This window comes from Oncorhynchus gorbuscha, linkage group LG03 (genome assembly GCF_021184085.1).
Source record: "Oncorhynchus gorbuscha isolate QuinsamMale2020 ecotype Even-year linkage group LG03, OgorEven_v1.0, whole genome shotgun sequence".
Classification (NCBI taxonomy): Eukaryota; Metazoa; Chordata; class Actinopteri; order Salmoniformes; family Salmonidae; genus Oncorhynchus; species Oncorhynchus gorbuscha.
In genome coordinates, this window is record NC_060175.1 from 63,339,782 (window position 1) to 63,366,643 (window position 26,862).

The following is a 26,862-nucleotide window of genomic DNA, read 5'->3' on the forward strand; positions in this document are numbered from 1 at the left end:
AAGCACTTTTAAAGAGTAACCAGGCTTCCTCTACTGACAGGATGAGGTCAATATCCTCCCAGGATACCTGGGCCAGGTTGATTAGAAAGGCCTGCTCGCTGAAGTGTTTAAGGGAGTGTTTGACAGTGATGAGGGGTGATAATTTGCCAGCGGACCCATTACACACGCAGGCAATGAGGCAGTGATCGGTGAGATCCTGGTTGAAAACAGCAGAGGTGTATTTAGAGGGCAAGTTGGTCGGGATGATATCTAAGAGGGTGCCCATGGTTACGGATTTAGGGTTGTACCTGGTAGGTTCTTTGATAATTTGTGTGAGATTGAGGGCATCTAGCTTAGATTGTAGGATGGCCGGGGTGTTAAGCATGTCCCAGTTTAGGTCACCTAACAGCACTAGCTCTGAAGATAAATGGGGGGCAATCAATTCACATATGGTGTCCAGGGCATAGCTGGGGGCTGAAGGGGGTCTATAACAAGCGGCAACGGTGAGAGACTTGTTTCTGGAAAGGTGGATTTTTAAAAGTAGAAGCTCAAATTGTTTGGGCACAGACCTGGATAGTGTGACAGAACTCTACAAGCTATCTCTGCAGTAGATTGCAACTCCGCCCCCTTTGGCAGTTCTATCTTGTCGGAAAATGTTATAGTTAGGGATGGAAATTTCTGGATTTTTGGTGGCCTTCCTAAGCCAGGATTCAGACACGGCTAGAACATCCGGATTGGTGTGCTAAAGCAGTGAATAAAACACACTTAGGGAGGAGGCTTCTAATGTTAACATGCATGAAACCAAGGCTTTTACGGTTACAGAAGTCAACAAATGAGAGCGGCTGGGGAATGGGAGTGGTGCAGGGGGCTGCAGGGCCTGGGTTAACCTCTACATCACTAGAGGAACAGAGGAGGAGTAGGATAAGTGTACGGCTAAAGGCTAAAATAACTGGTCATCTCGTGTGTTCGGAACAGAGAGTAAAAGGAGCAGATTTCTGGGCGTGGTGGAATAGATTCAAGGCATAATGTATAGACAAGGGTATGGTAGGATGTGTGTACAGTGGAGGTAAACCTAGGCATTGGTTTGTGTAAGTGTATTGTATACACAAACTCACAGTTATATATTATCATGTCTATAAAAACAGAAAAATAATAGCTATGTACACAAAAACCTTTGTTCCATTCCAGTCCTCCTCTTATATTTACCTGTCTTAAGAGCAGAAAGCTCGGCAGAGCAAGTTCAGGTGCAGCAGCAGGGTGTGAGTATGTGGGGTGTGTGACGTGTTGAAAAGGGTTTGGGTGCATGTGGTGTGTATTCTGCAGTTGTGTGTTCTGTTGTCCAGGCAGTGAGGCAAGGTGTGAGTGAACCGGGTGTGTGAGAGTGGGGAGCTGTGTGTGAGGGTGTGTGTGTGTCATAACACTCTGTTGCAGAGCAGCGGGTACATCTGCTGATGCTGTGGCAGTGTGGGTGCTGTCATGGCCAGAAGGGGGGTGTGAGGATATCGGGGGCACAGAGGTGGGGGCGCCAGAGCATTCTCTATATGCAAGGGGGCGAGGGACGAGACAGAGAGGGGCAGAGTGGCAGGCTGGCCTGGGGAGAGGTAGAGAGGGGGCAGAGAGGAAGGGTAGGACTGGGGAACAGGGCAGGGCTGAGTGTAGGTGTCACATCCAGTCAGAGAGTTCACCACTTGAATGTTGGGATACGGTGAGGAAAACTGGGAGGAGGATAAGAAAAGGGTAGAATAAGAAAGCAATCAGAGACCAGGGTTTGTAGTTTGGAACCTCCATACTGCAGACCGATCAGGCAAGCAAAAGGCAAATTGCAAAAAATGGCATATTTCCAATACAGTGCACAACTTTTGACAAAAAAGCTGTGTACTATGGTGTATTTGATGCCATTAGAGAGAAAGAAAGATATATCCCAATAGCTGCTCAATTAAGAACCAAAGTCCTTGATACTTTTTAGTTGTCAAATGCTATAAGCACATCTACCTATATAGAGTTGGCTACATATGGTACCAAAAAGAAAGAGACAAGGAATAAAGAATAATCCATCACAGGTAGCAGTAAAAGTGAGAGGGGAGGGGTTACCTGGGAAAGGTGTGTTGGTGGCAGAGAGGTGGAGATCTGCAGTGGCTGCAGCTGCTGAGGGACAGAGGCCTGGGAAGGCAGACTAGATGATGATTGGTGGTGCTGGGAAAGGCTTTGAGCAGCAGGAAAATTCTACAGACAGCACAAGCGAGGGAGTGCAAGATAGAAAAATAGAACGAGAGAGAAAGAGAGGGAGAGAGAGGGGAGAAATTAAGTGGGATGAGGCTAGGTCTCCGGTTACATCTCTCAATTGGACATCTTCTTTTCCTGCTATTGACCCAAATCAAAAATCAGGCCCACATTTCCCATCTTGTCCCTGTCTCTGTGCCAGGAGTCAGCCAGCATCTGCTACTGTTACTGCTGCACACTCCACAGACAAAACAGGCCTGAGGGACTGGCGGATGCAGCGGATAAAACAACTATTATTGTTTTCATTATAGTATCCAATATCTCTCCATTTGGCCACACTCGGAGGAAACTCCTGTTTATTAGGCTACTAGTAGTTTGGTGATTCACCTAACATACAATACACTTACACAGCTGGTCCTCATCCCAGGAGCACCAAAACAAACCAACAGCATTGTCATAAATAAATGTTTATCTGACAGAGAATGTGTATTCGTTTTCTCTCCCTCTGACAGTGTTATTTAGCTTATTTAGACCGTGTGTATTGAGAGGAAGGGAGATCTACCTGGTTCAGGAAAACTGCGTTGAAGACATAGGGTTGGTTCTATGAAGAATGAAAACACAGGGTCAGAGAACTGAAACTCAGAGAACTGAAACTTGACTCAAAAGGGGAACACTGTACTACTGTACGGTTACTCTCCACCAGGTTCAATGGAAATGGCACTACTTTTCAGGTCAGCCTGAGCAAGGTACTTGCAACTGAGCATCAACAGATCCTTGATGATAAAGGGTTAGAAGTGCACAGCGTCAACCTCAGGCTGACTCCTATATCTAAACTCACCTGTTGGCCTAGTGGTAGTGTAGCTGCCTGGGCCTGGCTGTGCTGTGGAGTGGCAGTCCCAGTCTGTTGTTGCACTATGGGGGCCACTGGGTAGGTCTTAGGGGCTGCAGCCTGCTGTGGAGCAGATGGACAGGCCTGACCCATCACACTGGGTTTCGTTGGCGTGTAGCCTTGTACCGGTGCAGCCTGTTGTTTTATGTGTGGGGCTGTGGGTGTGTAGCTCTGTGAAGCAGTGTTCGGTTGCCCCATTAGGGGTGCAGCGTTGGGGTAACTCTGGAGGGTTGAACCTTGCTGCACATTATGGGCAGGTGACTGATAGCTCTGGACGACTGGAGCCTGTTGGACAGTGGGCTGGGCCATTGTCTGGCTGTGTTTGGGTAGGGGGACCTGCACAGTTTGCTGGTTGTGCTGCTGAATGGGGGCCTGAACAGGCTGTTGGCTGTGTTGTGCTGAGGGCTGGGGCATTGGCTGGCTATGTTGCTGTTGAATGGGGACCGGCACAGTCTGTTGGCTGTGATGCATGGGACTAGACTGGCCTGGCTGCAGACTGGGAGGCATGGCTGTGGCTGGGAGGCTGTGTGGCGCTGGGCAAGGCTGGACTGGGGGAAGCACAGCAGCAGCTAGAGGCTGTGTTGCGACACTGGGATCCTGAGTAGGGAGACTGGGTATAGGTACAGTGTGGACCACAGTTGGGGCTACAGATGCATAGCTCTGTGGGGGAGCGAGATGTTGCAGATGCTCCACTGGAGCTGGGTAGCTCTGTGCAGCTGGTTGTGAGGGTATTGTTGCAGTTCCTATGCTAGCTGCCAATACAGTATGTTGGACAGGCATGGCTACTGCTGCTGAGAAGCTTGCTGCTGTTGGGGTCTGTTGCAGAATTGGAGCTGGGTAGCTTGCAGCAGTTTGAGTCATTTGTTGCTGAGTTGGGGCACTGTAGCTCTGTGGAGTTGGTGTCTGTTGGATTGGCATAGTTGCTGCAGTATAGCTTGCTGCAGTGTGTGGCTGTTGCAGGGGCAGGGTAGCTGCTGAAAAGCTTGCTGCAGGCTGTTGAAGTGGTACATTTGCAGTTGAATGACTTGCTGCTGTTGCTGTCTTTTGCAGAGCTGGACCTGGGTAGCTATGTCCAGTATTGTTATGTTGCAGAGGAATGTTTGATGCTGTGTAAGTTGCTGAGGCTGGGGTGTGTTGTAGAGCTGCAGCTGAGTAGCCTGCCAGGGGACTGACGGGATAGCTGTGGCCAGGCTGGAGGTAGTGCAGGGGCGTGTGCAGGGCTGGGGCAGAGGCAGGCTGGCCCTGGAGAGATGACTGGTTCTGGAGCAATGCATGCACAGCACTGGGCTGAGAGGAGAGATGGAGACATGTTAGAGGACAGACAGAGATAGTCACTTCTCTGGGCGGCGCTTTTAGGCCCCCGTTAAAAATGTCTGTATTTGACAGTGATGTAAAAATATTATGAATGAACACAAATATCTAAATCTACAAACTAGAACAATAATAGCTAGACATCCTGTTCAAGAGAAAAACATGAGCCGAAATGTTCAGTTGACAAAAACAAAGGATGTCAATGATAATGCGTGGATGAAGGATTAAAATAAAGTTGTAAAAACACCCAAACAATGAGCAGGCTTAACAGAAGAGGCAGCAGGTGTGCCGAGGCAGAGGATGGGGAAGAGGGGACACACAGACATAATTCATTCCCTTCGTTTGCCACAGCCATCTGTCCATTCACTGAAGACGTTCCATGGGCAGGGAGATATGAGTGGGTGTAAAAAGGCGGGTTTTGCGTTTTTGGCATTTGGTCAGTGAAGTAGAAACAGAAGACGCTGACATTAAAACAGGCTAGCTGAAGTTGGCAAAGGGTTAGAGAGTTAGTGTAGACAGCAGCATCTATGGCCCTCCAGACAACCAGCTTGCCCCAAAGCGCACAAACAGAATCAGTGGAGGGACCATGGACTTCTATGGTAGTTTGAAGCTGAGCGGAAGAGAGAGAGCAGGGCCCAGTCCTATGGCTGCATTAAAACAGAGCGCCCTCTACTGGCCCAAAGAGGGAGTGAGGTCTAGCGCAATCATCAGCTCCATCTTATGCAAAGTAGCGCCTTCTATAAGCTGGGAGGAGTCAGTTCTACAGGTGAGAGTTTGAGCTGAGGGTAGGGGTCTGGGAGCCTCTCAGTAGTCTAAAGCAGAACGCTCTCATCTGCTTTACCAAATCTGCACTGACATCATGGAACTGGACAGGTGAAAGCACAATCATTGTTGGTATCAACAGTAAGTTCACCTATCCTTTGTTATCAGTTCAGTGCAGTTGAAGGAAAGGAGACATGGAGAGAAAGACACTTCAGACCATTGAGATGCAGCCCTAGTCTCCCTGTGGGACCTACCACTCCCGGAGGCCCGGTGGCTCGGTGCTCCCCAGCACAGTAGCTGGCCTTGTGGTCCTGTGTGGGCCTGGCTAGAGGGGGTGCTGTGTGGTCACCACTGAAGCTGCCTCTCTGGGTTAACTTCAGACTATGCAGGTGGAGGAGGGAGGCTTGGCCCTGGTTGGATGGGGTGGTTTTACGGCTGATGATGTTCATCAGGTTCTTTTGTAATAAGGAGAGGTCAGAGAAGTCACTTCCTGTATGACTTGGACCTTTCATCCCTCCTAACCCTGCAGTTGTCGTCATCCCACTGGAGAAGTGGTGGTGCCGGTGGGGGCAAGCACAGGGGTGTGGTGGAAAGGGAAAAGCAGTGTGCTTCTTGTGCCCCCCTTCTCGTGACTTCAGCAGCAGAGAGAGGCAGGCTTGGCACAGGTGGTTTCTGGGTGCACCTTGGTGGTGATGATGTTGAAGGGCAGAGTTTAGGCTGTGCAGCGTGCTAAGGTCCGAGTGCCTCCGCCCCACTGCTGCCTCCACTGACACAGACTTCAACCTACTTCCATTGGTGGCTTCCAATGTCGGAGATTCTATAGAAGAGTCACTATGACGTCGGGCCTCAGAGTATGTGGGGGCCAGGAGGAGGGGGGCAGGAAATGCACTCGGGGAAGGGAAGCCGTCCTCGGCCTCAGAGCGGGACTCAGAGGGGCTGCTCTCTGACTGGTCGTCTGGTGATGTGGGGGAGGGACTGGAAGCTCTCTGTTGGCTGCAGGACCCAGAGGTAATAGGTTGCAGGGGCATATGAAGAGGGATGTCGTTGTTGCCCCTAAGAGTGTCAATGACCGAGGCACTCCCTCTCCGTGTCCCTGCACACACTCGGAACTCTGGCCCCAGGGCTGCTTTCCACCCCTCGCCCCTTTCACAGGATCGGGGACGTGTTGAAGCCAAACACTGACGCTGAGCCCATACAGGGACCCACAGACAAAACACACCTTACTCAAAAGGCACACAACCAAAACACATATGCACAACAAAAACATGATAATGAAGTGGGATAGAGATGAATTGGGGAATTCTGAGTAAATGTGTGTGTGTGTGTGTGTGTGTGTGTGTGTGTGTGTGTGTGTGTGTGTGTGTGTGTGTGTGTGTGTGTGTGTGTGTGTGTGTGTGTGTGTGTGTGTGTGTGTGTGTGTGTGTGTGTGTGTGTGTGTGTGTTAAATCAGTATACGTTGCGCATAAACATACATGTGCCAATGTTAGCAGACATGTTGATACGGATTTATGGATAAAGGCAAATAACCATGTTTGTGAGCATATGTAACATACATGTATGTGCATGTAATGCATATCTCTATGTAAATGAGGATGTATGTGCATGTGTCCAGTATGTGTGTGTAGTGTATGCATGTTAATGACCCTCTGCGCAGTTCACATGTCTTGAGTGTACATGAAGTGTACATGAAGTGTACATCTGTATGTGTGTGGTACAGACCTGCTGCGTTGCCATGGTGATGGGCTCCACTTGGGACTGGTAGAGGACATTGTGCTGGCTGCTGTGGGAGTCAGAAAACACAGCGGAGCCCAGGCCGCTGTCAAAGGTACTGTCTGCTACATAGACAAACAGAGATGGAGGTTAGTCTTTAACCACACAGGCAACTAGAACAAAGTGACAAAGAGCGGTTACACATTAGACACAAATAAACAAAGTACAAACCCCCATAATATAAACACTTCTGTCAAAGATCAATTCAACTAATGACACAGAGACCACTGTATCAAATGTATGTGAATGTGTGACAGGAAGGAGATGTGTTGTGGGGTCTTGTGGAGTTTTACATGTTGCGTGTCTTTCCACATGATGTGCGTGTCAGTGGTGTCTCACATGTGACAGAGGTTGCGCTGGCCGGAAGGTTACGTAGCCTGGCGTGCTGGTCTGCTTCTGGCTCGTTGGGCTCAATCAAAGGGGGCTGTCCTGCCTGTGTAGCCCCAGCAGAGGTCCCCTGGGCTAGGGTGGCCTGGGCCCCGAGTCCTGCCTCTCCCTGGTTCACTGGGGGTAGGGCCGACACAGTCCTCTCCCGCCTCCATTTAATAAGTGCTACGCGGTCCCGGATCGACTTCCCCACGATCTTAGCATCACTCTCATGGAAGAACCCTGATTCCACCTGTCGGGAGAGGAGGAGTGTGGGAAGAGGAGTATTTTTTAGAGTCAATGTGTTAGAGGTAGAGAGAAAACAGGAGAGAGCCAGGAAGAGGGATGGTGAGAGAATAATTTCTTGGGGAGGGCAGCAGCTGTCAGCAGCTGTCAGAGAGAATAGTCCGCCTCTGTCTGGGACAACAGCACTGGAGACAGGATACAGGACAGGTGCATTTAGACCATGGGAAGAGATACAGCTGAAATAATAATGTTTAGATTTTGGGGGGGGTTTGGAGTCATTAATAGGCATTATGGCCTGAACCTTCCATGGAATGTTTCAATGGTTTCTGTTTTAGCACAACCTGACTGGTTGTATTTATTTCATGGAGTATGAGTCCCATATCTTTAACATGAGATTTGCTTTTAAGACCGTCGTTCACAATGTAAAATGTAGTCATTTAATCAACCCAAACTTAATAAAACATGTCCTAAAACATCCCTGAATAATAATAATAAAGCAAAGAAGCATAAGAGGCAGCGTTTCCGCTCGCTAAGTAGCATAGTGCATGAATGAACATAAGAACAGCCACGTCGATAAAGATAAACTGCATCTCCCATGGTGCCCGTCTGTGAAGAAATTAGTCATCGAAAGTGGTGAGGGGTGATCGAAGATGAAGAGCTGTGGGCCACATTCCTCCTCTCTCTATATCATTACAGCAAGACCTTAAATTTTCCCCAGCTCATCTTGACCCAGCGCAGACAGATGGAGAGATGTCACCATAGAGGGAAGAAAGCAGGTCAGCTTGCTGTCTGCCAAAATAATCGATGGCCCTGATTCTCAGTAACACTGAGCACTGCAGCCTGACCCATTCACAACAGAAATGATCACTCTGGAAGGAATGAGAGAGCCAAGCATGAGGCTTTATAGAGTGAACCTCACAGGGCACACACACTAACAACTGATTCATGGGGTGCTGAATAATGTATATATATTTTTTTCCATATTAAGTCAATCTCTGATAAGCTACACGGGAAAGGACTTAGAGGGAAAAGTATACAAGCAACCTTAGAAATACGGTTCATGAAATCAATAACTTGCTAATATCAGAAAGCATTCATATTAGTGGCGACCAATTATGATTTTTCATTATTATTATTGGAGGACCAAAAAATGCAGATACCGATTAATCGGCCCGATTTTATATATATATTTGTAATAATGACAATTACAACAATACTAAATGAACAATTGAACACTTGTATTTTAACTTAATATAATACATAAATAAAATCCATTTATAGTCTGAAAATAAATAATGAAACATGTTCAATTTGGTTTAAATAATGCAAAAAACAGTGTTGGACACAGTGTTGTTACATTGCACAACTTTCAATGTTATGCCATAATTATGTAAAGAAATGGTCTTCACACAGTTCGCAACGATCCAGGCGACCCAAACTGCCGCATATTCCCTGACTCTGCTTACACTGAACGCAAGAGAAGTGACACAATTTCAGGCACTGCATTGACTTTATGCAATGCAGGACAAGCTAGTTAAACTAGTAATATCATCAACCGTGTGTAGTTAACTAGTGATTATTGTTAAGATTGTTTTTTATAAGAGAAGTTTAATGCTAGCTAGCAACTTACCATGGCTCCTTGCTGCCTGCACTCATGTAACAGATGGTCAGCCTGCCATGTAGTCTCCTCGTGGATTGCAATATAATCTGCCATAATCGGCCATAATCGGCATCCAAAAATGCAGATCACCGATTGTTATGAAAACTTGAAAATCGGCCATTCCGATTAAACCATCGACCTCTAATTCATATATTATCCATTTCAGAGACACTTAGATAATTCCTTTAGCAATACAAGGATATAACAACTACAGAAGAGACAGGAATGCCTATAGGGGAGGTGTGTGAGTGAGTGAGTGAGTGAGTGAGTGAGTGAGTGAGTGAGTGAGTGAGTGAGTGAGTGAGTGAGTGAGTGAGAGAGATAGATAGAAGGCCCCTTCACTTTTTCCACACTTTGTTACGTTTCAGCCTTATTCTAAAACGTATATTAAATAAAAAATGTTCATCAATCTACACACAATTCCCCATAATGAAAAAGTGAAAACAGGTTTGTTTTTTTTGCAAAAAATCTGAACTTAAATACTTTATTTACATAAGTATGAAATTCAAATGAATTTTGACCCATGAAATTCAAAATTGAGCTGAGGTGCATTCTGTGTCTATTGATCATCCTTGAGATGTTTCAACATCTTGATTGGAGTCCCCTGTGGTAAAATCAATTGATTGGACATGATTTGGAAAGGAACACACCTGTCTATATAAAGGTTCCACAGTTCACAGTGCATGTCAGTGCAAAAACCAAGCCACGAGGTTGAAGGAATTGTCCGTAGAGCTCCAAGACAGGATTGAGTCGAGGCACAGATCTGGGGAAGGGTACCAAAACATTTCTGCCGCATTGAAGGTCCCTATCTTTTTTAAATGAAACAAGTTTGGAACCACAAAGACTCTTCCTAGAGCTGGCTGCCTGGCCAAACTGAGCAATCGGGAGAGAAGGGCTTTGGTCAGGGAGGTGACCAAGAACCCGATGGTCACTTTGACAGAGCTCTAGAGTTCATCTGTGGAGATGGGAGAACCTTCCAGATGGATAACCATCTTTGCGACTCTCCACCAATCAGACTTTTCTGGTAGAGTGGAAAGATGGAAGCCCCTCCTCTGGAAAAGGCACATGACAGCTTGGAGTTTGCGAAAATACACCTAAAGACTCTTAGACCATGAAAAACAAGATTCTCTGGTCTGATGAAACCAAGATTGAACTCTTTGACCTTAATGCCAAGAGTCACGTCTGGAAGAAACTTCGCACTCAGGACCTATGACTGGGGCGAAGGTTCACCTTTCAACAGGACAACCACCCTAAGTACACAGCCAAGACAACGCAGGAATTACTTTCGGGACAAGTCTCTGAATGTCCTTGAGTGGCCCAGCCAGAGCTCAGACTTGAACCGGATCGAACATCTCTGGAGAGACTTGAAAATAGCTGTGCCGCAATGCTCCTCATCCAACCTGGAGAGGATCTGCAGAGAAGAATGGAAGAAACTCCCCAAATACAGGTGTGCCAAGCTTGTAGCGTCATACCCAAGAAGACTCAAGGCTGTAATCGCTGTCAAAGGTGCTTCAACAAAGTACTGAGTAAAGTGTCTGAATACTTATGTAAATGTGACATTTACGTTACTTAATTTTTTAAAATAAATTAGCAAAAGTTTCTAAAAACCTGTTTTTGCTTTGTCATTATGGGGTTTTGTGTGTAGATTGATGAGGAAAAAATTGATTTAATACATTTTAGAATAAGGCTGTAACGCAACATAATTTGGAAAAAGTTGAGGGTTCTTTCCGTAGGCACCATATCAGAGCCATATCCCTGTAATTCTTAGAAAAGATCTCATGTCAAGTGTTATTGAAGTGTTGTGGTTGCAGGTTCACCCGCCTCATGTAAAGTCTATTATTTTAGTGTATTGCTGTAGGCCACCAAGAAGTAACAGTCAGTATCTAGATATTTGTGTGTGAAATGCCTGACAGTGTGTGTGATGTTAACAAAGAGGATTGGGAAAGGCCCTCTCCTGTTTCAGCATGACAATGCCCCTGTGCACAAAGCGAGAAATGGTCAATGTGATCAATGTGGGAGAACTTGACTGGTCTGCACAGAGCCCTGACATAAAACCCCATTGAACACCTTTGGGATGAATTGGAACGCCGACTGCGAGCCAGGCCTAATCGCCCAACATCAGTGCCCGTCCTCACTAATGCTCGTGGCTGAATTGAAGCAAGTCCCCGCAGCAATGTTCCAACATCTAGTGGAAAGCCTTCCCAGAAGAGCGGAGGCTGTTACAGCAGCTACAGGGGGATCATCTCCATATTAATGCCCATGATTTTGGAATGAGATGTTTGACGAACAGGTGTCCACATACCTTTGGTCATGTAGTGTAGAATTTTGATGAGGCATACATCTGTGGAAGGGTATAAAACAATTTCTAGAGTGTTGAAAGTTTCCAACAGCACAGTGGTCTCCATCATTGAGAAATTGAAACACATACATTTAAACTACCAAGACTGCCTAGAGCTGGTTGTCCGACCAAACTGAGCAGCCGGGCAAGAAGGACCTTGTTCAGAGAGGTGACCAAGAACCCAATGAACCACAGAGTTCATTGAGGGAGATGGGAGAACCTGCCAGAAGGACAGTTTCTACAGCACTTCACGAATCGGGGCTTTATGGGAGAGAGGTCAGACGGAAGCCAATCCTAAGAAAAAGACACGACAGCACGAGTTTGCAAAAAGGCACGTGAAATGGCGCCGATTATATAATGGCGTCGGAGGAGATAGCTACCGTTTTAAGGGCTCCTAACCAACTGTGCTATTTTGTTAGTTATATTCCGCATTATTTGTACATAAAGTTGCTGCTAATGTCTCTTAAGACAGAAAAGTACAGAGATTACTCACCTCGAACTGGACAAATATTTTTCTTTAATGAGTCCAACACAAAGGATATACTGCTTCCTGGAGACCAGGCCGAAATCCCAGTCATTCACGTGAAGAAAAGACAGAGATACCGGGGGCGAAGATCGGGGTACATTGTGAGGATTTGTAGGCGAGTGAGTAAATCACCACTACCATCGGTTCTATTGGCCAACATGCAATCACTGGAAAACAAACTGGATGGTCTACGGTCGAGACTATCCTACCAACGGGTCATTAAAAACTGTCATATCTTGCTTCACAGAGTCGTGGCTGAACGACGACACAGATAATATAGAGCTTGCGGGGTTCTGTGCATCGGCAGGACAGATCTGGTAAGATGAGGGGCGGGGGTGTGTGTCTATTTGTCAATAGCTGGTGCGCGATGTCTAATATTAAAGAAGTCTCGAGGTATTGCTCGCTTGAGGTAGAGTACGTCATGATAAGCTGTAGACCGCACTATCTACCAAGAGAGTTCTCATCTATATTATTCGTAGCCGTCCATTTACCACTACAAACCAATGCTGGCACTAAGACCGCACTCAATGAGCTGTATAAGGGCATAAGCAAACAAGAAAATGCCCATCCGGAAGCAGCGTTCCTAGTGGTCAGGGTTTTTAATGCAGGCAAACAAATCTGTTTTATCTCATTTCTACCAGCATGTCACATGTGCCACCAAAGAAAAAAAAGTAACTCTAGACCACCTTTACTCCACACACAGAGACACATACAAAGCTCTCCCTCACCCTCCATTTGGGAAATCTGACCATAATTCTATCCTCCTGATTCCTGCTTACAAGTAAAAAATAAAGCAGAAAGTACCAGTGACTCGCTCAATATGGTAGTGGTCAGATGATGCGGATGCTACGTAAGGGTGCTGTTTTGCGAGCACAGATTGGAATACGTTCCGTGATTTGTCCTATGGCATTCGTCCTATGGCATACAAGAGTATACCACTTCAGTCACCGGCTTCATCAATAAGTGCATCGACAACGTCGTCCCCACAGTGACCGTGCGTACATATCCCAAACAGAAGCCATGGGATACAGGCAACATCCGCACCGAGCTAAAGGCTAGAGCTGCCGCTTTCAAGGAGCAAGGACACTAATCCAGATGCTTATAAGAAATCCTATGCCATTTACATACATTACATTTAAGTCATTTAGCAGACGCTCTTATCCAGAGCGACTTACAAATTGGTGCATTCACCTTATGACATCCAGTGGAACAGCCACTTTACAATAGTGCATCTAAATCTTTTAAGGGGGGGTGAGAAGGATTACTTTATCCTATCCTAGGTATTCCTTAAAGAGGTGGGGTTTCAGGTGTCTCCGGAAGGTGGTGATTGACTCCGCTGTCCTGGCGTCTTGAGGGAGTTTGTTCCACCATTGGGGGGCCAGAGCAGCGAACAGTTTTGACTGGGCTGAGCGGGAACTGTACTTCCTCAGTGGTAGGGAGGCGAGCAGGCCAGAGGTGGATGAACGCAGTGCCCTTGTTTGGGTGTAGGGCCTTATCAGAGCCTGGAGGTACTGAGGTGCCGTTCCCCTCACAGCTCCGTAGGCAAGCACCATGGTCTTGTAGCGGATGCGAGCTTCAACTGGAAGCCAGTGGAGAGAGCGGAGGAGCGGGGTGACGTGAGAGAACTTGGGAAGGTTGAACACCAGACGGGCTGCGGCGTTCTGGATGAGTTGTAGGGGTTTAATGGCACAGGCAGGGAGCCCAGCCAACAGCGAGTTGCAGTAATCCAGACGGGAGATGACAAGTGCCTGGATTAGGACCTGTGCCGCTTCCTGTGTGAGGCAGGGTCGTACTCTGCGGATGTTGTAGAGCATGAACCTACAGGAGCGGGCCACCGCCTTGATGTTAGTTGAGAACGACAGGGTGTTGTCCAGGATCACGCCAAGGTTCTTAGCGCTCTGGGAGGAGGACACAATGGAGTTGTCAACCGTGATGGCGAGATCATGGAACGGGCAGTCCTTCCCCGGGAGGAAGAGCAGCTCCGTCTTGCCGAGGTTCAGCTTGAGGTGGTGATCCGTCATCCACACTGATATGTCTGCCAGACATGCAGAGATGCGATTCGCCACCTGGTCATCAGAAGGGGGAAAGGAGAAGATTAATTGTGTGTCGTCTGCATAGCAATGATAGGAGAGACCATGTGAGGTTATGACAGAGCCAAGTGACTTGGTGTATAGCGAGAATAGGAGAGGGCCTAGAACAGAGCCCTGGGGGACACCAGTGGTGAGAGCGCGTGGTGAGGAGACAGATTCTCGCCACCCCACCTGGTAGGAGCGACCTGTCAGGTAGGACGCAATCCAAGCGTGGGCCGCGCCGGAGATGCCCAACTCGGAGAGGGTGGAGAGGAGGATCTGATGGTTCACAGTATCGAAGGCAGCCGATAGGTCTAGAAGGATGAGAGCAGAGGAGAAAGAGTTAGCTTTAGCAGTGCGGAGCGCCTCCGTGATACAGAGAAGAGCAGTCTCAGTTGAATGACTAGTCTTGAAACCTGACTGATTTGGATCAAGAAGGTCATTCTGAGAGAGATAGCGGGAGAGCTGGCCAAGGACGGCACGTTCAAGAGTTTTGGAGAGAAAAGAAAGAAGGGATACTGGTCTGTAGTTGTTGACATCGGAGGGATCGAGTGTAGGTTTTTTCAGAAGGGGTGCAACTCTCGCTCTCTTGAAGATGGAAGGGACGTAGCCAGCGGTCAGGGATGAGTTGATGAGCGAGGTGAGGTAAGGGAGAAGGTGTCCGGAAATGGTCTGGAGAAGAGAGGAGGGGATAGGGTCAAGCGGGCAGGTTGTTGGGCGGCCGGCCGTCACAAGACACGAGATTTAATCTGGAGAGAGAGGGGAGAAAGAGGTCAGAGCACAGGGTAGGGCAGTGTGAGCAGAACCAGCGGTGTCGTTTGACTTAGCAAACGAGGATCGGATGTCGTCGACCTTCTTTTCAAAATGGTTGGCGAAGTCATCTGCAGAGAGGGAGGAGGGGGGGAGGGGGAGGAGGATTCAGGAGGGAGGAGAAGGTGGCAAAGAGCTTCCTAGGGTTAGAGGCAGATGCTTGGAATTTAGAGTGGTGAAAGTGGCTTTAGCAGCAGAGACAGAGGAGGAAAATGTAGAGAGGAGGGAGTGAAAGGATGCCAGGTCCGCAGGGAGGCGAGTTTTCCTCATTTCCGCCCGGCTGCCCGGAGCCCTGTTCTGTGAGCTCGCAATGAGTCGTCGAGCCACGGAGCGGGAGGGGAGGACCGGGCCGGCCTGGAGGATAGGGGACATAGAGAGTCAAAGGATGCAGAAAGGGAGGAGAGGAGGGTTGAGGAGGCAGAATCAGGAGATAGGTTGGAGAAGGTTTGAGCAGAGGGAAGAGATGATGGAAGATGATGGAAGAGGAGAGAGTAACGGGGGAGAGAGAGCGAAGGTTGGGACGGCGCGATACCATCCGAGTAGGGGCAGTGTGGGAAGTGTTGGATGAGAGCGAGAGGGAAAAGGATACAAGGTAGTGGTTGGAGACTTGGAGGGGAGTTGCAATGAGGTTAGTGGAAGAACAGCATCTAGTAAAGATGAAGTCGAGCGTATTGCCTGCCTTGTGAGTAGGGGGGGAAGGTGAGAGGGTGAGGTCAAAAGAGGAGAGGAGTGGAAAGAAGGAGGCAGAGAGGAATGAGTCAAAGGTAGACGTGGGGAGGTTAAAGTCGCCCAGAACTGTGAGAGGTGAGCCGTCCTCAGGAAAGGAGCTTATCAAGGCATCAAGCTCATTGATGAACTCTCCGAGGGAACCTGGAGGGCGATAAATGATAAGGATGTTAAGCTTGAAAGGGCTGGTAACTGTGACAGCATGGAATTCAAAGGAGGCGATAGACAGATGGGTAAGGGAGAAAGGGAGAATGACCACTTGGGAGAGATGAGGATCCCGGTGCCACCACCCCGCTGACCAGAAGCTCTCGGGGTGTGCGAGAACACGTGGGCGGACGAAGAGAGAGCAGTCGGAGTAGCAGTGTTATCTGTGGTGATCCATGTTTCCGTCAGTGCCAAGAAGTCGAGGGACTGGAGGGAGGCATAGGCTGAGATGAACTCTGCCTTGTTGGCCGCAGATCGGCAGTTCCAGAGGCTACCGGAGACCTGGAACTCCACGTGGGTTGTGCGCGCTGGGACCACCAGATTAGGGTGGCAGCGGCCACGCGGTGTGGAGCGTTTATATGGTCTGTGCAGAGAGGAGAGAACAGGGATAGACAGACACATAGTTGACAGGCTACAGAAGAGGCTACGCTAATGCAAAGGAGATTAGAATGACAAGTGGACTACACGTCTCGAATGTTCAGAAAGTTAAGCTTACGTAGCAAGAATCTTATTGACTAAAATGATTAAAATGATACAGTACTGCTGAAGTAGGCTAGCTGGCAGTGGCTGCGTTGTTGACTTTGTAGGCTAGCTGGCAGTGGCTGCGTTGTTGACACTACACTAATCAAGTCGTTCCGTTGAGTGTAATAGTTTCTACAGTGCTGCTATTCGGGGGCTAGCTGGCTAGCTAGCAGTGTTGATTACGTTACGTTGCGTTAAAAGAACGACAATAGCTGGCTAGCTAACCTAGAAAATCGCTCTAGACTACACAATTATCTTTGATACAACGACGGCTATGTAGCTAGCTATGTAGCTAGCTACGATCAAACAAATCAAACAGTTGTACTGTAATGAAATGAAATGAAAATGTGATACTACCTGTGGAGCGAAGCGGAATGCGACCGGGTTGTTGAGTTCTATTCGGTAGACGTTGGCTAGCTGTTGACTAGCTAGCAGTGTCTCCTACGTTAAGGACGACAAATAGCTGGCTAGCTAACCTCGGTAAATTAAGATAATCACTCTAAGACTACACACTCTAAACTACACAATTATCTTGGATACGAAGACAGCAAAGACAACTATGTAGCTAGCTAACACTACACTAATCAAGTCTTCAGTTGAGTGTAATAGTTTCTACAGTGCTGCTATTCGGTAGACGGTGGACATTTGCTAGCTGGCTAACTGCTGGGCAGGTAGCCAGCAAACAGGCAAAGCGTCAATCCTACTACACCGGCTCTGATGCTCGTCGGATGTGGCAGTGCTTGCAAATTATTACGGACTACAAAGGGAAGCACAGCCACAAGCTGCCCTGTGACGGAAGCCTACCAGACGGAAAAAAGCTAAATGCCTTCTATGCTTGCTTCAAGGCAAATAACACTGAAGCATGCATGAAAGCACTAGCTGTTCCGGACGACTTTGTGATTACGCTTTCCGTAGTCGATGTGAGCAAGACCTTTAAACAGGTCAACATTTACCAGTTGGTCCGCGTATGCTCTGAGTACAAGCCCTGGTAATCCGTCTGGCTACTGATGTGGTTGTCATTTAGGCAGGTTAACTTCGCATTCTTGGGCACAGGGACTATGATCTGCTTGAAACATGTAGGTATTACAGACTCGGTCAGGGAGAGGTTGAAAATGTCAGTTGGTCCGCGTATGCTCTGAGTACAAGCCCTGGTAATCCGTCTGGCGCCTAAATGACAACCACATCAGTAGCCATGAAGTGCTTTGAAAGGCATCATCATCCCGGAAACCCTAGACCCACTCCATTTCGCATACTGCCCCAACAGATCCACAGATGACTCAATCTCAATCGCACTCCACACTGCCCTTTACCACCTGGACAAAAGGAACACCAATGTGAGAATCCTGTTAACTGACTACAGCTCAGCATTCAACACCATAGTGCCCACAAAGCTCATCACTAAGCTAATGACCCTGGGACTAAACACCTCCCTCTGCAACTGGATCCTGGACTTCCTGAAGGGCCGCCCCCAGGTGGTAAGGGAAGGCAACAACACATCTGCCACGCTGATCCTCAACACCGGGGCCCCTCAGAGGTGTGTGCTCAGTCCTGTACTCCCTGTTCACCCACGACTGCGTGGCCAAGCACGACTCCAACACCATCATTAAGTTTGCTGACGACACAACAGTGGTAGGCCTGATCACTGACAATGATGAGACAGCCAATAGGGTGGAGGTCAGAGACCTGGCAGTGTGGTGCCAGGACAACAACCTCTCCCTCAATGTAAGCAAGACAAAGGAAATCATTGTGGACTACATGAGAAGAAGGGCTGAACTATTATGATCCAAACACACCAAGACAGTCGTGAAGAGGGCACGACAACATCTTTCCCCCTCATGAGACTGAAAAGATTTGGCATGTGTCCCCAGATCTTCAAAAAGTTATACAGCTGCACCATCGAGAGCATCCTGAACGCTTGCATCACTGCCTGATATGGCAACTGCTCGGGATCCGATCATAAGGTGCTACAGACAGTAGTGAGTATGGCCCAATACATCACTAGACGGTGTCAGAGGAAGGCCCAAAGAATTGTCAAATATTACAGTCACACAAGTCAGACTATTCTCTCTGCTACCGCACAGCAAATGGTACCGGAGCGCCAAGTCTATGTCCAAAAGGCTCCTTAAACAGCTTCTACCCCCAAGCCATAAGATGGCTGAACAATTAATCAAATGGCCACCCAGACTATTTACATTGACCACCCCCGCTTTGCTTTTACACTGCTGCTACTTGCTGTTTATTATCTATGCATTGTCACTTTACCCCTACCTACATCTACAAATTACCTTGACTAACCTGTATTCCCGCACATAGATTTGGTACCAATACCCCCTGTATATATCCAATTTATTGTTATGTAATCTTGTTGTGTTACTTTTTATTTTGCACTAGTTTATTTAGCAAATATTTTTTTAACTCTTTCTTTACCTGCATTGTTGGTTAGGTAAGCATTTCATGCTAAGATCTACACCTGTATTCAGCACATGTAACAAATAAAATGTTATTTGATAGACAAGAGCATAACACAAAATATTCTGTGGTCTGATGAGACAAAAATGTAACTCTTTGGCCTAAATGCAAAGTGCTATTTCCGGAGAAAACCAGGCACTGCTCATCACCTTCTAACACCATCTCTACCGTGAAGCATGGTGGTGGCAGCATCATGCTATGGGGATGCTTTTCACCACAGCTCCCCATCTAACTTAATTGATCTTGAGAAAATCTGCAAGGAAGAACAGGAGAAAATCCCCAAATCCAGATGTTCAAAGCTGATACAGACATACCCAAGACGACTCAAAGCTGTAATCGCAGCAAAAGATGCTTCTACAATGTATTGACTCATGGGTATGAATACTTATTTAAATGAGATATTTCCTTTTCAAAACATTTTCAAAAATGTCTAAAAACATACTTTGTCGTTATTGTGTCTGTGGATCATTGAGAAAAAAAGTGTCCGGCTGTAACAACAAAATGTGGAATAAATCAAGGAGTATGAATACTTTCTGAATACCCCACCAGGGGTCTCTACACAGTCCCCAGATCCAAAACAAATCCACAGCAACGCACAGTATTATACAGAGCCATGATGGCATGAAACTCCCTTCCATCTACAATTAATCAAGCAAACAGCAAAATTACCTTACAACTAAAGAGATTAAACATGTCATGGAATGCTGTTTTGTGTGGACCCCAGGAAGAATAGCTGCTGCTTCGGAAAAAGCTAATGGGGATCCGAATAAACCAATAAAGTCACGCACTTTTGACAGCTTGACCCCATTGACAAAAGGAAAGCTTACATACTGAACACACACAAAGCAACAGTAAAGCACACACAAACCCAAGCCTGTCCCACTCCCACAAATAGCCTACAGGGTAAAATAAACATTCAATAATTTATTTACAGCTTAAACACCATACACAAATACACGAGCTCACTAACACAAACACAGACAGCCATAAAATGCAGGTCACCTAGACATGATCAGATATCAAGACGTCTGCTAAGGGCTGTTTTGAACACTTAAGACACAACAGAATAGGGCAAACATACTAAGCTAAGACAGGGCAAAACAAAGACAAAGATAATTCCTTGTCTACAACAAACAACAGAGGGATCTCAAGCGGTGCCACTGCCAACCATACTTTAGTACTCTATAACCCTCTTCGCCAGTGAGCAGATCTCGATTTTCACTTCAGAGGCAGGGTCTCAGCCCAGTGCTCTTCAAACGGGCATAAAACCCATATCTGTTTACAATTAAACAACTTGGACGAAATCTGAAACAAATTGGATTAGAGGTCTGAGAACAATCTGGAGGGGGAAATAGTAGCTGGGTCCATCAGAAAGTGTTAAATAAAACTGCACAAAGCTCCGGAACACTTTATTGTAGATTAAGTACACAGAAATATTTACTGAAATCTTATCTGATGGTGGGCGTTTGTTGGACAAAAAGAAGCATATAGAATTCCTGGAAGTGCAGAGCGTATCCCTGCCAATCTGCAAGAGGGTGCATTCCCTGACGATGAGATTGGAGCACTGTAGGTACACGGTCTGCCTGGACACCACACACAGACCTCTTGCCCTCTACAAGTAGCTACTAGACTAGCCCCCAACATGTTTATATTTGATGAACAATGACAACCCTGAAAAAGGCACTACGTGCCGAAATGTTGGTTGCTGTACCAACAAAATGTTTGGGAGCATAACGAGTAATAATAATACTTTTTTAAAGTGTCTTAATAGAGTGTTGTGCCACCACAAGCCGCCAGAACAGCTTTAATGCATAGATTCTTCAAGTGTTTGGAACTGTATTGGAAGGTGACACCATTCTTCCACAAGAAAATTCCATCATTTGGCGTATTGTTGATGGAAAACACTGTCTAAGGCACTGCTCCAGAATCAGGTTAGTTCTGGTGACAGATGGCCAAGGCATACAGTTGAAGTCGGAAGATTAAATGCACTGAGGTTGGTGTCATTAAAACTTGTTTTTCAACCACTCCACAAATTTCTTGTTAACAAACTATAGTTTTGGCAAGTCGGTTAGGACATCTACTTTGTGCATGACACAAGACAATTTCTCCAACAATTGTTTACGGACCCATTATTTCACTTGTAATTCACTGTATCACAATTCCAGTGGGTCAGAAGTTTACATACACTAAGTTGACTGTGCCTTTAAACAGCTTGAAAAATTATGTCATGGCTTTCGAAGCTTCTGATAGGCTAATTGACATCATTTGAGTCAATTGGAGGTGTACCTGTGGATGTATTTCAAGGCCTACCTTCAAACTCAGTGCCTCTTTGCTTGACATCATGGGAAAATCTAAGAAATCAGCCAAGACCTCAGAAAAAAAATGATCGACCTCCACAAGTCTGGGTTATCCTTGGAAGCAATTTCCAAACACCTGAAGGTACCACATTCATCTGTACAAACAATAGTACACAAGTATAAACATCATGGGACCACGCAGCCGTCATACCGCTCAGGAAGGAGACGCATTCTGTCTCCTAGAGATGAACATACATTGGTGCGTAAAGTACAAATCAATTCCAGAACAACAGCAAAGGACCTTGTGAAGATGCTGGAGGAAACAGGTACAAAAGTATTAATTTTCACAGTAAAAGGAGTCCTACATGGGCATAACCTGAAAGGCCGCTCAGCAAGGAAGAAGCCACTGCTCCAAAACCACCATAAAAAAGCCAGACTACGGTTTGCAACTGCACATGGGGAAATGTCCTCTGGTCTGATGAAACAAAAATAGAATTGTTTGGCCATAATGACCATCATTATGTTTGGAGGAAAAAGGGGGAGGCTTGCAAGCCGAAGAACACCATCCCAACCGTGAAGCACGGGGGTGGCAGCATCATGTTGTGGGGGTGCTTTGCTGCAGGAGGGACTGTTGCACTTCACAAAAGAGATGGCATCATGAGGTAGGAAAATTATGTGATATATTGAAGCAACATCTCAAGACATTAGACAGGAAGTAAAAGCTTGGTCGGAATATGGACTTCCAAATGGATAATGACCCCAAGCATACTTCCAAAGTCGTAGGTAGAACTGAAAAAGCTTGTGCGAGCAAGGAGGCCTTACAAACCTGACTCAGTTACACCAGCTCTGTCAGGTGAAATGGGCCAAAATTCACCCAAATTATTGTGGGAGCTTGTGGAAGGCTACCCAAAACGTTTGACCCAAGTTAATCTTGGATCTACCCATCCCGGATCCGGGATAATTGTCATCAACTGACACTAAGTAGCATAACGCAACGGACAAAAAATCTTACTAGAAAGTATTCATATTCATGAAATCACAAGTGAAATATATTCAAACATAGCTTAGCCTTTTGTTAATCACCCTGTCATCTCAGATTTTGAAAATAAGCAAGACAAGCATTTGTGTAAATTTATCGATAGCCTAGCATAGCATTATGCCGAGCTAGCAGCAGGCAATCTGGTCACGAAAATCAGAAAAGCAATCAAATTAAATCGTTTACCTTTGAGCTTCGGATGTTTTCACTCACGAGACTCCCAGTTAGATAGCCAATGTTCCTTTTTTCCAAAAATATTATTTTTGTCGGCGAAATAGCTCCGTTTGTTCTTCACGTTTGGCTGAGAAAACGACCAGAAATTGCGGTCACGACAACGCCGAAAAATATTCAAAATTAGCTCCATAATATCGACAGAAACATGGCAAACGTTTTTTATAATCAATCCTCAAAGTGTTTTTCAAGTATCTATTCGATAATATATCAACCGGGACAGAGCTTTTTTCAGTAAGACTGGGTGGAAAAATAGCTACCTCTGTCTTTTGCGCGAGAAATACACAAAGAGCCATCAGGTGGACACTGACGCAATGTTGTTGTACACACCCGTTTTTCAAAATAAAAGCCTGAATCTATGTCTTGTGATACTAGACACATTAAGGAAGCCATAGAAAAGGGAATCTCGTTGATATTCCATTCACTGCTCAATCGGGAAGCTTAGGAAGGGACTCTTATTTAGAAACCGCTGCGTTCCTTATTGGATTTTTCACATTATTTTGCCTGCAATATCAGTTCTGTTATACTCAGACAATATCTTTACAGTTTTGGAAACTTTAGAGTGTTTTCTATCCTAAGCTGTCAATTATATGCATATTCTATTTTCTAGTCCTGAAAAATAGCCCGTTTACTTTGGGAACGTTATTTCCCACCCCCAAAAAAATGACCCCTAGATTCAACAGGTTAAACAATTTAAAGGCAATGCTACCAAACACTATGCAAACTTCTGACCCACTGGGAATGTGATGAAAGAAATAAAAGCTGAAAGAAATCACTCTCTAGTATTATTCTGACATTTCACATTCTTAAAATAAAATGGTGATCCTAACTGACCTAATACAGGGAATTTTTACTAGGATTAAATGTCAGGAATTGTGAAGAATTTAAATGTATTTGGCTAAGGTGTATGTAAACTTCCGACTTCAAATGTATATATTGAAAAAAATAAAACGCAGAAAAGGCTAATTTCTCTCATGTTGTGCATGAATTTGTTTACATCTTGTTAGTGAGCATTTCTCCTTTGCAAAGATAATCCATCCATCTGACAGGTGTGGCATATCAAGAAACTGATTAACCAGCATGATCATTACACAGGTGTAGTTCCCCCATCTTATAAATATTGGGTGGGAGATAGGGTTGGGCGATATGGCCAAATTATCATATCATGGTATTTTTCAAAGTTTTGACAGTATTTTATGTTTTTGATTAATAAAAGTTGCACATTTGCTTTATGAGTAGTGTGTGACCCGAGGGTGGAAACACATATATTCTAAATGATTTCAATTAATATTTCTACATTCTGATTGGTTTATACTGTTCAATTCAACTTCAACCTAAAATAATTTCCATCAATTTCTGCATTTCCTGCACTCATTTGAGATCATTTCCACACTGCCACGAAATGGCCTAGGCCTTATTTTTAACCAAATGTTGCAATTGCGATTTAGATCAAAATCCTTAGGTGAACTTTTGGAATCATGGAAATAGAATGTTTATTATAATTATATTGTTAAAATATAAATAATAGTGGGCACTTTGAATACAGTGTTGTTTGACATGACAACGAATGAAAATGCCATGGACAAGTTATTGTGACAGGGTAGGAACCAAAGTTATGTTCTGTGTTTCCTAGGGGACCTTATAATCTTTGGCTACATTAAACATGCTGATTTAAGCCTCCACCAGTACTGGTATCAGGCTGTATTAGCTAGCTATGTTTGCTCTGACTCGTATTACTTTTATTAGCTAGTTAGCCAACCAGTGAATTAGCTTAACTTGCTAAGAAAACACAAACTAGCTTTTTGCAGATGTAAGAAACACAAATTAATATTGTAATTATAGAACGCTTGTGGATGTATATTAAGATCAAAGTGGAAACAACATCGTTGTCATCAACATTGTTGCATGTGCTGCATTGATCATGCATTGATTACTCCATCTCGTGGTCAAGCAACAACAAATGCGCTCCTTTGAGTGACAGGGGGCGGGGCTAGGTCTGTGTAGAAAGCGGCATGGAGAGAGAGAGAGAGCAGAGAGAGATGACTCAAGTAGCGGAGTAAACTATAAAAATGGATGTTACACACGGCGTATCACATTTAACAAACCAAACATTAAAATACCGTCATAAAAGGTCAAGTAAAAACCCAAACCGGTCCGTGTATAAATACCAGTATATAGTCAAATACGGTATACCGCCCAGCCCTAGTGGGAAGTGTGCTGTAATCTCAAATGTATTTTTTATTTTTTTTAAGTCATTCAACACACATGGGAAGTCCAAACTGTTTTATGATGATTGGGCTCCATTCCGGTCTTACTTTGTACAGTCCACCACCCTCTGATGGCACTCTCATTAAAACAAAAATACATCTGTATTTGACACCCCTGTGATTTACTGGTTGGAGGAGCATTTCTGTGTTTTTTGGGGAGGACCTTGAGGTTGGTGATGTGCCTCTAGACCTTGAGGTTGGGGATGTGCCTCTAGATTCTTATTGAATGTGACTCGTGGATGCCTCCTTCTTGCCCTGTCAAAGCCTAAAATGTGAGCTTGTTTTGCCCTGTTTGTAAAACATAAGTGTAATTAAAAAAAATTTTTTTTTTAAATAGCATTGTAAACTTTCATTTTGGTCAGATGGATGGTCAGTCTGTGGCCATGACTGCCTGTGAGTGGTTGCATTTCTCCACCCCTTTCCCTCGTCTGTTTACAGGAACAATGTCAAGGTGACCGCTCTGTTCCTGTATTAACTACAGATTGCCCTTTAACCTTTGTACTTTTCTGCCCAGTGTGTTTAACATGTCCAAAGTACGGTATCTTTATATTTGAAATACGTTTTTTCTAGTTGAGCATATATTATTTATATTGTGTTGTCATGTGTGTAAACTGAATAAACAGACTTTTCAAAAAAGAAAATCTGAGACCAAGTTTGAATATGCTGTCCGATTTGTTTTTTTAGCGACCAAAACAATGTACATGTTGCCCAAAGTGTTGAGCAAAGTTGGTGGAATACTATTCAAAATGATTTACAGCTGTAATGCTTGCCAAACGTGCTTCCACCCAAGTATTAACTCTGGGGTGTGAAAAGACGCACAATTACATTTTTCTATAACTTCCTTTCACTTTGAAAATGTGTAGATCAGTAAGAAAACAATCTAATTTAATCCCTTTTTAGATTGTAAAGCAGCTAAATGTGAAGACTGTCCAAGCGGTGTGTAGACTTTCACTAGGCACTGTAGGTTGAAGGTGGTTCAGAATGGTTGTGTATTTACTGGCGTTTACCTTGCCCTCTAAGGGGTTGAGTAGACCTAAACCATGCCTGGAAAATGCAACCCACACCATAACAGAGCCGCCAGAACCAGCATTTACTCAAGTATTTACATTATTCAGGACAAATTCAAACCCCACCTTGGATTGCAATGTCTGTTCAACCAGTCTAATGCTAAACTCCACCCATGTATTCAACCATCAAACTATCCATCCATCCACCCACCATCCATCTTACCATCTCTAGGGCCACGCCCTCCGAGCTCTCTTTTTCCAGTTCAAAGGTAAACTCAATGGCTCCACTCTCCTTGTATTTTCCCTTCAGCTTCTTTGGGTCTTCCACCCACAGCTTCAGGGCGATGGCCGCCTTCTTCCCATCATCCTCCTCAGCCAGCTCCACCCGCACCCCTGTGTCCTCTGCAAAGAAGGCGTGGTTCAGCAGGTCCTTTATGGAGTACCTGGGAGGAACGAAAAATAAAAACAACCCTTTATCACTGTGCTAACATGGCATGGCTCCAACTTGACCTTCTGTCATTTTTTACAGATTTAGCCTAAATTAACTTCAAATTAATCATATCAACTCCAAGTACAGTGACCTAATGCCCTCCACCAAATTCAGTAGTTATGTCAAGCAGGAGCTGAAAGACTCTCCTGAGCACGAATGTTCTCAGTGTTCCGGTCTGGACAGTATAAGCCCCTATCTAAGAACACCCTCCATTTACTAGCTGCCAGGACAAGGAACGAGAGAGAACTGTACACAATCACCTCTCAGTATGAAAACCTGCCAAAGAGGCAGTTTTAAGGGTTATTTTCTCCTCTGTATTAAATCCATTATTATTCAAGTTAACAGAGGATGGCCTACAGATCGGGAGGGGAGATTGGAAGATTGGAGCCCCAAATGTCATTGTGATAGGATGTGGGCAGATGAAGCGAGGTATGGAGGGGTGACGGAGCACCTTGGTCACTCACCGCTCCTCTTTCTTCTGGCAGATGCACTCGCCAATAATCTCCTTGATTTCAGGATCCACAACCTTGTTGTAGCTGGCAGGCTTCACCCCCTAATAAAAGAAAAGGAAAAGGAAGGGAAAAAACAGTTCAGAGGGATGGCCGGAAGCCATGAGTAAGTATGGTGGAGAAAATAAAAAGGGAGACAGAGAGAGAGAGAGATGGCC

The 26,862-nt window shown here is 45.5% G+C and overlaps 1 protein-coding gene across 12 annotated transcripts in view; it reads right to left on the minus strand.

Moving 5' to 3' along the window:
- The window catches only part of LOC124031679 (serine/threonine-protein kinase WNK2-like), a 136,186-nt gene that overhangs the window by 42,172 nt on the left and 67,152 nt on the right, over nt 1-26,862 (minus strand). For 9 of the 12 annotated variants that reach the window (XR_006838155.1, XR_006838154.1, XM_046343229.1 and 6 more), the window contains exons 6-13: nt 26,660-26,748; nt 25,929-26,148; nt 7,271-7,550; nt 6,881-6,996; nt 5,416-6,345; nt 3,038-4,375; nt 2,762-2,800; nt 2,071-2,202 (exon numbers count right to left, since the gene is read on the minus strand). Coding sequence is in view for 10 of the 12 variants with exons in the window: in XM_046343229.1 (XP_046199185.1) it covers nt 2,071-2,202; nt 2,762-2,800; nt 3,038-4,375; nt 5,416-6,345; nt 6,881-6,996; nt 7,271-7,550; nt 25,929-26,148; nt 26,660-26,748 (3,144 nt within the window). In the remaining 2 variants the exon portion in view is untranslated. The remainder of the gene's footprint in view (nt 1-2,070; nt 2,203-2,761; nt 2,801-3,037; nt 4,376-5,415; nt 6,346-6,880; nt 6,997-7,270; nt 7,551-25,928; nt 26,149-26,659; nt 26,749-26,862) is intronic. The other 3 variants (XM_046343230.1, XM_046343238.1, XM_046343234.1) reach the window with 3 other exon arrangements.